The 12,050-nt window shown below is 33.4% G+C and overlaps 1 protein-coding gene across 1 annotated transcript in view; it reads left to right on the plus strand.

Annotated features, from left to right (window-relative positions):
- Positions 1-1,546: 1,546 nt before the first annotated feature.
- The window catches only part of LOC6643590 (putative neural-cadherin 2), a 30,917-nt gene continuing 20,413 nt past the window's right edge, over positions 1,547-12,050 (plus strand). The window contains exons 1-5 of the mRNA XM_047011036.1: positions 1,547-1,550; positions 1,650-1,793; positions 6,275-6,390; positions 7,461-7,625; positions 11,296-11,433. Of these exons, the coding sequence (XP_046866992.1) occupies positions 1,547-1,550; positions 1,650-1,793; positions 6,275-6,390; positions 7,461-7,625; positions 11,296-11,433 (567 nt within the window). The remainder of the gene's footprint in view (positions 1,551-1,649; positions 1,794-6,274; positions 6,391-7,460; positions 7,626-11,295; positions 11,434-12,050) is intronic.

The following is a 12,050-nucleotide window of genomic DNA, read 5'->3' on the forward strand; positions in this document are numbered from 1 at the left end:
TAAAGTGCAGATTGCTGGTTTCCTAACCATCTGGCTGGTTGCTTGCATGGATGCCTGCAGAGTCAGCCGAATCGAGAACCCTTGACAATTTTCACAACATATTTTGTGTTTTTATTAAATGGCATAAATAAATAATAAAACCAGCAAGTGAAGTGATGTGAAATCTAAAAAGAAACTTTAGCAAAATTGCATTAAAAATGTTGGTTAAAAGAAGAGAGTGCGCAAGTGGAAGACAGAAAACGAAATGGTAGAAGAAGGGGGCCAAAATGCATTCAATAATGCCTTTCTTCTTTTTTTTCGCCCCTTGTTGTACTTTATATGCGCAAAAACTGGCAAACTGTTGCCATCAAATAAAATATTATGTATACGTCATGTGAGTGCCAGACATTTTTACAACATTTTAATACACTAGCAAAGGGTAAAATGAAATTTGTGAGATGCTGTAACTAGAAGTATACTTGAGAAAGTCCCCTCAGATCTATTTGTATATATTTTAATAAAAATTCATTCACTGATATTTAAAAAGAGAAGCTATAGCTATAGTCATATCTAGTCCATCTTAGTGTGTTTAAAGTTCGTTGTGTCAGAGAATATTTTGCTTCCTTCCTTTTTTTTTGCGTCTGCATATTATAATATGAAGGGAAAACAGATTATTGCTTCTCCATGTCGGCTTGACTGAAATTCAAAGGAAACAATTTTTGTTTTGCACCAAAAAATTCTCCAGGGTTGAGGATTGGAATATGTGAGAGAAAAATTTAAAATATAAATGGAAAAAAGAAGCAACAAAATTATTAGTCTTAAAATGCTTTTAAGTACAACATTTAAAAAAAACGACAGAAATGTAAATCACCCGTTTTGAAAAGAAAATGTTGCATGAAAATTTAAATTTGGTCAGTTTCCTATTGTAATCTATTTTTAAAAGTGTTCAGTTTTTATGTGATTAATTAGAAAAGTATGTTTAAGTTTACTTTGAAATTTTTCTTTTAATATTTTACAAAAAAGTTGCATAATCGATTTTTCTCACCTAGTTTCTAAACTTCATCAACTCAATATTCCACCTGCTTCCATTTCATGAACATTACTCAAAGTTTCATATTTACCTTGAAATTTGTTCATTAACTCACGTTCTATAGTTTTTGTTTTCGTTTTGGGTTTTGTTGCACAACTCTAAGCAAAGAAAAGTTTTTGTTTTACCGAAGACATTAGCAGGACTAAAGTGCAAAACCAAACCAAAATCTCAAACTTCACTTGCAGTGTTCAGGTCTCAGATTTCAGTTTCTAGTTGGTAAAACTTGTGTTTGCTTGCACCAATAAAAACTTTTTTTAAGTGTTTATTTGTTGTTTTTTTCTCTCCTTTTTTGACAATTTAATTATGCTCATTAGAGAGAGTGAATGGGGATATTTGCAGGATACTTGTGAAATGTTTTATATGCTTACCACGTTTTGGGCATAAAAAAAGGAAAAATTTATGACTCGCAAGCGCTGGGAATGGTGGCACGCAGCCAATTTGTCAATCAATAAATTTTCGTATAATTAATGCCTGCTTATGGGTATTTCATTTACTCAATGTATACACATATGTACATATATATATATATATATATATATATATCTAAATGTATTTTTGCTTGATTTGTTTTTATTTGCAGTTACAAAATTTGTACGCATTGGTATTGCTGACAAAAACGATTCACCGCCATATTTCGATAGATTTCTATACGAGACTGAAATCGATGAAAGTGCCGATTTGCAAACATCCGTGCTCACTGTCAACGCCAAGGATCACAATGAGTGTGAGTAGAAACTAAACCAAACCAAAAAACACAAACTTTCATTCAAACATCATTGACAATAAAACTGAATCATACAATATGTCCAGCGATTAAAGCCAATTTATATTCTTTGTCGGAATGGAACAATTCAAATGCGATTTATCTATATTGGCATAATTTGGCAATTGATTTAATTGAGTGTGTCTTTAATTGTAATTCCCCATGGGAGGGATGAATACACAGTTAGGGATGGGAATGTAGTCAAATGGCCCAGAATGAAGCTGCAAAGCATCTGTGTTTGATGAGGCTTAGTTATGGCGCTCAACGTTCTAGCGATTAACATTTCAAAGATATAAATATTTTTCCCATCTGCTGGGCAAAGAATGGCAATAAAGTATCTCTTTGAGGCAGCAGGATGGTTACGGTTGCGAATTTAAAGGGCACCATCAATAATGTATTGTTCGACTCTTAAATCTGCAGGTAAATGATCTACGAAAACTCAAGTAATATTTTATCCTTCACCATAATTTAAAGCTACAAAATTTGTGTGTGAAGTAAAAGCTTTATCTGCTTTAAAATAATTTTATAATTTTCCATACAAAAGATTTTAAGATACGATTGAATATGATTTCATAATAATAAATTAAAAGCGGACTTATTTTGGAGGACTTATTTTTATCAGTTGATTGTCTGAGTACTTTACTTTCAGAAAGTAGCTAAACTAAAAATGTTATACTATGCATCAGGCATAAAAATCAAAGTTTCAAAGAAGAAAACAGAAATGACATCATACATAGTAAATATTAGAGAAACGAAAGCATTTCACTTTACACCTCAGAGATAAGTGACTTAAGAAACATTTCTTTGGATCTCAACTGAATGCAGATTATATCAAATATATTTGTTGGTTTTATTTTGTTTGAGGGATGATGATTTGTTGTCGTTTACTTACACAATAGTTGGGAATTTATTCATATATCGAAAGTAATAAATGGAATAAATGAACACAGGATTGAAAAATATATAGGTATATAATATATACATTTATAGCAATTGTAATTTTTGACAAATCATTCCAATGGAATGGAGGACAAGTCAAGCGAAATATAGAAATGTTTCCATCAATGACTTTTTGATATGCGAATACTCCGCAGATATTCGCGCACCACACACACAATGTCAAAACATAAACATTTTGTAAATTGGTTTTGGCAATTTCCTTATATATGTGGAATTTATGCCTATATAAATATTAAAAACATGGATCGAATAAGTATATATACATATTGTGTGTAATTCTTTTCGTTTTTCTTCGTTGTTGGCCATAATAAACGTTTATTTATTTTAATGCTCTATCTGTCTGTCTCTCTGACTGTCTCTCTCTCTCTCTCTCTCTCTCTTTTTCTTTCTGCCTGTCTGTTTATATCTGCCTCTCTGTCAAATATTATTACGCATATGGGCCATGTAGGGCAAATATTTACGAAATATTAACAAATAAAGGCTCTATGAATAAATCCATAAAATACAAAGACAAACACAAGCAAAACGAGCAGCAACATTTCGTTTAGTATTGATTCCCCAAAGAAGAGCAAAAATTATTATTGTTAATATAAAGAGGATAAGGAGAGGTTGAGACATTGGCAATGAAGAGGGGAACAGAAAAACTACAAAGCAAAACGGGCAACATTCAAAATCTCATTGAAAACGTTTAACAAATTTCTCCAGGACTCGTCTTTCCCCTGCTCATCAGTATAGGCAAAATAGCAACAGCTCCTTTGAAGGATGACAGAGGAGGAATGACGACGACTGAAAGCTCCTTGTTGACGCCGTCGCGACGACTAGAAATGAGCATTAACCCGAATTGGAGAGGAAGGCAAAACCAAAAAGGAAACGAAACGAAAGATACAAACAGAATGAAATGCACATCGAATATGAATTGAAGTCTCTTTCGCAGGCATCGTCGAGGGTCAGGAGACACAATCTTTTTTATGTGATTTTGTTTTTCCGTATTCCCTCCATACTTTCTTCATCTTTTGAAGCAAATGGCTTGGAATTGAGAGAGAAATGCTGTAAAAACTTTTTCTACATTTCAAATTTATGAGAAAAAAAAATTATTTATGTACGATATGTGTATGCCAGTGTGTGCGTACTTTGTTGTTGTCGCTCTTGTCACGGTCGCCATGTGTGCGACAAATGATGGTTTTAAACATTTTCCAAGAAAGATTGCTTTGCAGAGTGGAAGCCTAAAAGCAGGCAATCATTTTTGGTACCTAAAGTTTTGAATACCCTGTTCGGATATGTATGTATGTATATTTCAACCAGAAAAAGTCATAGAATCTACCAATCAGTCATAACTGATTACCAATTTGAAAGACCCCACACAATTAAGACTAACAATAAAATAAGATCTATAAAATGTTGTTAGTATGATGAAAATGAAGTGATAAAGTTTCATATTGAAAATTCATTTTATTAAACATTTTCATATACCAACCTATGTATAGAAAAACTTACCCGAAGCCTAAATTATTGGCCTAGTAATGTTATAAAATTTGAGTGTAGAAAAATTGTAATTTCTTAAAATAAACAAACAACTTAAAAACATGTTGATTTATGTAAAAATGTCCATCATAAATTAGTCTAACCTAAAGCTTAACTCATCATCTAATGAGTTTCATATGCATTCCACCTCATTTCTTCATTTATAGATTAATTTTATAACCTTATAGCAGAACAACAATAAGTGAAACCTTTTTGCCTACAACAAAAACACTTAAAGCTAGGGAAAAACGTTTTTGTTTTCTTTTCTTTGTTTTTTTGTTGTTGTTGTTTCTTCTTTTCCTTCTCCATGGTTTTATTTCACTTTTAAACTGACTTTTCATGCTAAATAAGTACATAAGGAAAAACATCATCTAGGCAAAAAACAATGGGAGTGAGTGAGAGTGGGAGAAGAGAAAATGTTTACTGCTCTGGCTTTTAGTCCCATGTGTGTGTTCATTTAGAGGTCTCTTAGGATGCTCTCCTACCCAGAGTTCCCCATGGTGTTTGTATATTAATTTATTATCATTATCAGTGATTTAAAAATGGCGTCATGACATCGTAAATTATAAATATCATTGTCGAAAGACAGAGCAAGGAATGAGAAAGACTATTGGGACCATTTAACACACCCCACCATACAAGCAGAGAAGAGCACAAAAGTTATACGATACAAAAGTTTAATTTCTGCCATTATAATGCTTAAAATAATGGGATTGAATGAAGTTTCCAGTTAGTTTATAGAAAAGATGTTTGCTAAAACATTGGGAGAATTCAACGATTCGCATTCACATCAAACTCACCAAAATTAATAGCTCTCAGCTAACAAAGGCAGCCAAAATTTCCTGACCATACTGAAACTACCATACGACGCATATGTTTAATAGGTATTTTTTTGATTGAAAACTTATCTTTTTTATTTTTTTTTATTTTTTAACTTAAATCTCTGCTTTCAGTTGGTAACCTATTCAATTCAATTAACTGCGTAGCCTAGCTTAACTTTTCTGTTATCCTTGGGGGCATTTGACTAAGTATACCTCTTTAAATCTTTTATAAACTTTTGATTTTAGCCTTCCCTTCTGTTAATTGAGCAGAAAGCTGTAAAGTTAACACACTCACACACACACTCATACACACACATTTCACGTAATTTCGTGACTTCTGTGAATGAGTTGAGCTGCGTTGAGCAGGTTAAGCGATTTACGCCCCGCTAATTTACGCTAATGTTTGTCTTTTCACATTTCCGCACAAATGCACCAAACACAAACACAAAAGCAACAACACTAAGAAAAACAGCAACATCATTTCAAGACTCCCTTTTACTTCATTTTATCAGCATCAGCTGCTACCATCCTCCCACATAATGGGCCCACATGTGAAAGGGATTGCCCTTCTCACCATTCTTCTGTGTACTGTCTCTTCTATACACTCTTAACACTTTTACATAAAAGGAAATTTAAACATTTTTTTTTTTTTTCGCATAAGTAAATTATATAAGAACGACATAGGCCACGCCCTGGCTTTTAGACTACTTTTCACTCTTTTGAATGGAAAAAATTTAATTTTAATGAAGTTAATGATGTTGCCTTCTCCCTTTGACTTTAATTTTCATATATGAACTTTTAAATCATTTGATCTTGTGTGAGTAATCATATTCTATGGAACAAAATAGAATGCATTAAAGAAAATGGTTTTTCAAATCGTAAACTTTGTAAAGGGGTTTATATAATAGACTATAGTAATAAGGAATCCAAATCATTAAATTATTAACAAAATAAATATTTAGGTTAAAACTCTACCTATCTTTGGAATAATGTACATTGGACATCCTATAGACATTTGAAAAAAAAATGACCCCTTTTGTTCAAAAAATTCTACAAAAATGTAAACATTTATTTCAATTTTCTTAATTTCTTGGAACATTTTTCATTAATCCTTGTTATTTTTTTCCTTCTGACTTACAGCGACGAATATTCGATACCAGATCACAGGCGGTAACATAGGAAATGCCTTTGGCGTACAGAATACAACCGGCATTATCTATGTGGCCCAACCACTAGACTATGAAACGCGGCCAAGGGTAAGTAAAAAAAAAGAACATCCCACATTGTTATACATAGCAAAACTAGCCTTAGCTTGAGTTGCATTAGGTTCTTTTTTCTTCTACATTTTGTTTGTTGCCTGCATAATTTATATATGCAAAACTATGCAAAACTTTTCTCTCAAAACACAAAAACTTTTGACAGACAAACAACGAAAAAAAGACAAAAAAAAAAAAAATTAATCAAAAAATTCAGAACAAGAAACTGAGAGAAAGAAAATCCACCATGTGAGCTGAGCTACAGCTGTCGTTACATTTCCCATTGCGCATTTTTAACGTGATTGCTGCACACGCACAAAATAGACATATAGCTCCCTCTCTATCTCTCTCCCCTTAACCCTCTTCCTCCCCAGACACCCACCCATCAAGCCCAGGACCTTCGCCCTGTGTCCCCCCCCTTTTAGGAGCTGCTGACAGTCCGTTGGAAATCCGTGTTGTCTGCCTGTCAAGCTGCCCCCACCCACAAACAACATGCAACAAATACCTAACCACAGCATGAAAAAACATGTGTTGCCACAGAGCAACAACAAAATACGAACAAAAACAAAAAAAAAACGAAAACATGAAAAAAAGTAACCAGAATATATATATATATATATGAATAAGTATATGTATATACGTTGGAAAAACTTTTTGGCCTCCATTCATGCGATTTAGCTTTTGTTTTTTCTGGTTCGCCTTCTGTAACTGCTCTAAACGGCAACTGAATTAAATATGCTTGAAATGTCAAAGCCATAAAGTCGCAAAAATCTGTTAGTTTCCATTGAATTTACGAAAATTCAAATGGGTAAAAAAGGTTATATGTCGTAAAGTAGCTGAAAGCAAATACGTCATTGTAAGATATTTTATTTAGGCCTAAAAATCCATCTCATCCACTTCGAAAAAAACTAATTAATTTTTTCACTACAATCATGTCGCAAAAGAGTTAAGAGCTTGAGATCTTGAGACAAAGTACAAAATCGATTGTAAGCTCAAGCCGCCCTTTATGTGCATAATGATATATTCCTTAATAAATTATTGACCTTTGTAATCCGATCTTTTGTTTACAGTACGAGTTACGCTTGGAGGCAACGCGAAATCGTAAAAATAACTACACCACCGTTGTGATCAATGTACGCGATGTTAACGATAATCCACCGGTATTCGATCGTCAAACATATCGCACACAAATCACTGAGGAAGACGATCGGAACTTGCCCAAACGCATTTTACAGGTAAGCCTTACTTTCCCGCCTACTCAATTTTACGATGATCTGAACATTCATTATCTCTGACTCTTGGACAATTTAAAATCTTGACAGCCACAGCAACAATATCATAAAGAAAAAAAAGAACAACAAGTTGCAATTTAAAATTTGCATTAAAAACCAATATATATTTACACACTTTACATGCACATACGTCTATAAATATTTACATATATTTCATGTATATGAAAAACACGAAGAAAGCGTTCAGCCCTTATTGTGCGATGCCTACGATTTATGCAGAAAAGTTCAGCAAGTCGAACAATTCAGGCGTAAATACAAAATAAATACTCATTCATTATTAATAACGTGATAGTCGGGGCAAGGACGAACTGCATCCACATACATGCATATCGATATATATCGGTATATATGTGCAGAGATATGTTCGATTCGAATACATACATATTCACATAGACTTACTACTATATTGAGTTTTATTTAAAGCCATAATTTATTAACCATAAAAGAAGAGAAGAGGAAAAATGGGCAAATATTTTTACGAAAAGAAAATATGGTAATACTCTTTTGACTCTACAGAAGTTAAAAGGCAAGAAATAAGTGACTTTAGACCAAAGTTGGAAAAGGAATAACGAAGCATCAAATTATAAAGATAAGAGAAATTAAACCTTTAAAAAACCAGGATCCGAGTGCCCGGGAAAAATAATTAGATTGAGAGTTTACAACTATATCCTATAATAATAATATTTATAATAATACTAATAGATCGATGTTCTGTTCTATTTACGGTCTTCAATAAAGTTTTTGAATGAAATAAAACTATCTCAGTTTATTAGAAAACATTTGTGTGGCCAATTGTATGAGGGTCAAATCTCGAATTACCTTTCATTAGTTGCAAAAATTTGCCACGTTTATAAAGAAAGTCCTTGTGGTTAAATCCAATTTCAACTCATTTAACTCTGATTTGATTTACATATATTTACTTTAAGAGTTCGAATAGGCCCTCTCTTTATTTAGAGTATGCGAAAGTTTTGTTCTACCAACTTGTTTTTTTTTTTCTTGTGTTGTGTTTGCTTTGTTGCTGTTGTGCAATATAAATTAAAATTGCACAGCTCAACGGGTGTTGGAACCTGCGCCACGAAAGGAGAGCAACAACAATCGCTGAATTTTTAATTACACATTTATGCTCAAGTAAGAAGATATACATACATATATTTCCATTGTGGAGACGGCAGGCGCCAAGATCCTTTTATTGCCATTGCGTTTTACCAATAATCGAGAATCGTCTGTCTTGGACACCTTTTTTATCGCTTCCCTGGCAAGGGGTGTGGAAAATTCAATTTTTTTTTTGTTAATTTTCTTCTTTCTTCTTACTCACCAAAATGAAATGCAAATATTTTTGCTAACCATAAAATGGGTGAGAAAAAAATGATGGAGATAAAGCCAAAAAGGCTTTTAAATTGTTAACTGTACTGTGTGTGTGTGTCTGTGTGCTTGTGTGCTTGTGTGCATTAGTATGCGTGTGAGCCGCTATTGAAAGGACAATGGCTTGCAGTGAGTGAGTCCTTCCCACGAAAAACCGGGGCAATAATAATGGCCCGCAATGACGGCACGTAGACAACTCTTTTGTCATATCAAATTGTGTTGAACATTTAACGTAAATTGTTGCATTGTGAACGAGTGCGGGGGAGGAGTCGCGATGGCAGGCACTTAACACATGACGTTACTGTGGGGAATGGGATGGGAGGAGCCATCAAGGAAATCGCCCATCACTGGGTTTGCATGCAATGTAATTGTCGACTAAACTTTTGTTCAACAAGGAAATATACATAAATGTGGGTATAGAAATCGGGAGTGCTGTCCCTCCAGCTTTTCTGTTTATTCAGTTTGTCATGACACACAGAAACGAAAAAGGAAGAAAAAAAAAACACGCAGAGTTGAGACACAAATCTAAAGAGGAATACAAATTGGAAAAAAAAGGATGAGCACAAGGGGTAGATAAAGTATACAATGCAATAATTGCTTTTAATTGGCACGACAAGTGTTTGATGACTCGTTCTGTTTGTCTATTCCATCAGATTGTAGAAACAGAATTTGCATAGTCTACATTTCGTTGCACTTGTTAAAAGAAGATTATTTTTGCCATACATTGTAAACGGACTGAAGGGAAAGGAACTCGCTAGAAGGAAGAGACTTATGTCTCATCATGTATGAACAAAAGTTTTGTCGATGATACCTACTTCTTGTATCAACATCGTCATCATCATTGTCATCATCATGATCTTCCTGGGGAATTGTGGCCATCGCAAATGTAAGCATACAATAGTAAGCTTATTTACTATGCACAAAGGTTTTATGCAGTGAATAATGGAACCAAATAGAACTTGAAACAATAGTCAAATGAAAAATTGGAAAAATATTGAAGACTTGTACTTAAAAAGGTTCAAGTCTTCAAGAAAAATAATACAAAAATTAAATGATATTAGGTAGCATACTATTTGCCCATTTTCTTTCAATTATTGTACTTCTCAATTTAATATAATTCCATTTAGGTTTTCCAATTTCAAAAATTAATTTTGTGTCCACTTTATTCAGATATATCAATTTACATTTAAATTCAATTTCAATGGCATTATTTTGATAGTCCTTCTGAATTTCGTATTTTCTTAAACAAACAAAAATAAAAACTAGCCACCAATTTGCTTATTGTTCTACCCAAAATAAAATATGCCAAACGAAAAAAAAAGAAATAACCTTACAAGAATTTCGCCCTAAATACAGATTTAATTTTCCGACCGCAAAAAAAAACCAAATAAAATGAGAAACAACAAAATAAAAATAAAGAACCCAAATCCGATTGAATAATTACATAAATCTCAGTTATATTAGCATTTCTCTTTTAATACCCTGTAGACATGGAAAAAAAGTGCAGAGTCTATAAGGATAGTTAGTAAAAGAAGCATTGGTCAATGGAATCGTAAAATGAAAGAAAGTTAATCCCTTTCTGTAAAAGTACAGAAAACATTTCTTTCTGTGTAGAGAATCTAATCCATGTCCATTCGGCTAAAGAATTCTCAGAAACCATTTAAGTAACAGAAAACATAAAAGCCAAATATATTAGTGACAAAAAGCTTTGTTCAACAAGAAGTTTAGTTCTAATGTTGATATAATAATAAGCGTATCATTTAACTTTATCCAACTATAAAATTCGACATAGGTAATTCCACAGTCGAGGCTTTAAGGCAGACTTAAAACTCTGATTCTGATTGTTGTTGGCAAGAGCAGAGAACGAAAATACAAAAATCAAAGAATAAATTTACAACACAAACCACAAAAAGATGCCACGCCCATTGTCCAGATTTGCGACCTATACAACACTCTACAGACTCCGTTGGCCTCCTCCTCTCTGTTTTTTCGTTGCTATTTTTCAACCATTCAACTTGCCTTTTATTGGACATTTAAAGCTTTTTTTTGTTGTTGGCTGTGCTCTCTTCTCTCATCTGGCTCATTTCCATATTTGATTTATAGACTCTTTGGACTGTATAAGCTAAAGGTTTGTTCATGGCCAAGAAAGGAAACTTCTTGCATTTTTTTTTTTTGGTTTGTGGTATTTTTGATATTTTGGTAACATTTTGTTTTTCTTCTCTCACTCTCTCTCTCTGTATTTTTCTTTCAGGTTACTGCCACTGATGGCGATGTAGATAGACCAATAAATATTGTATATTTCCTTACTGGTCAGGGTATTGACCCAGATAATCCAGCAAATAGTAAATTTGATATAAATCGCACCACGGGCGATATTTTTGTACTGAAGGTAAGTTTTTTATTCAAACTTGATATTATTCTCATCTGTTTTCCCTTATTTTTTTGTTTGCCATAAAATGGGCAAAAGCGTAATGAATGCCATTAAAGAAAAAAAAAAAGAAAACTGTGGAGAAAAAAGTTAAATTCTGATGCTGACATGGCCCCCAAAGGTGAGCGTGCAAATGGCTTGACATCATGAAGGTGAAGAGAGGAGAATGGGGCACAAATAAATGCAGAGTAATTCCTCTTTTTTTTTTTTTTTTGCTGTTAGAGCGCCTGTCGAGGGGGGTGAGAATGCTGGGTACAGAGATGATTGCCAATGGGGGGTAAACGTTGTCAGTTTACAATTGAGCCACAGTTTATGCACACAATGGCGCAGTTTATACTGTGTGACGAGCGAACAGCTACAAAAAAAAAAAAAAACACACACATAAAAAAAAGATGAAAACGATGACAGGAATACCTCGTTGGGGAAGTCTGATGGCTGAAGAGTTCTTGCACTCTGTCAGATACTTTATGATTTTAATGGAATGGTCATAGAGTTGCCCCAGTCTGAAGTATAAGAGTTGTGGTCTAGTAACTATTTGTAAAAGGGATAAAGAGACTTTTTTATGTCCTTATTGAATT

Source organism: Drosophila willistoni (assembly GCF_018902025.1).
Source record: "Drosophila willistoni isolate 14030-0811.24 chromosome 2R unlocalized genomic scaffold, UCI_dwil_1.1 Seg200, whole genome shotgun sequence".
Taxonomy (NCBI): Eukaryota; Metazoa; Arthropoda; class Insecta; order Diptera; family Drosophilidae; genus Drosophila; species Drosophila willistoni.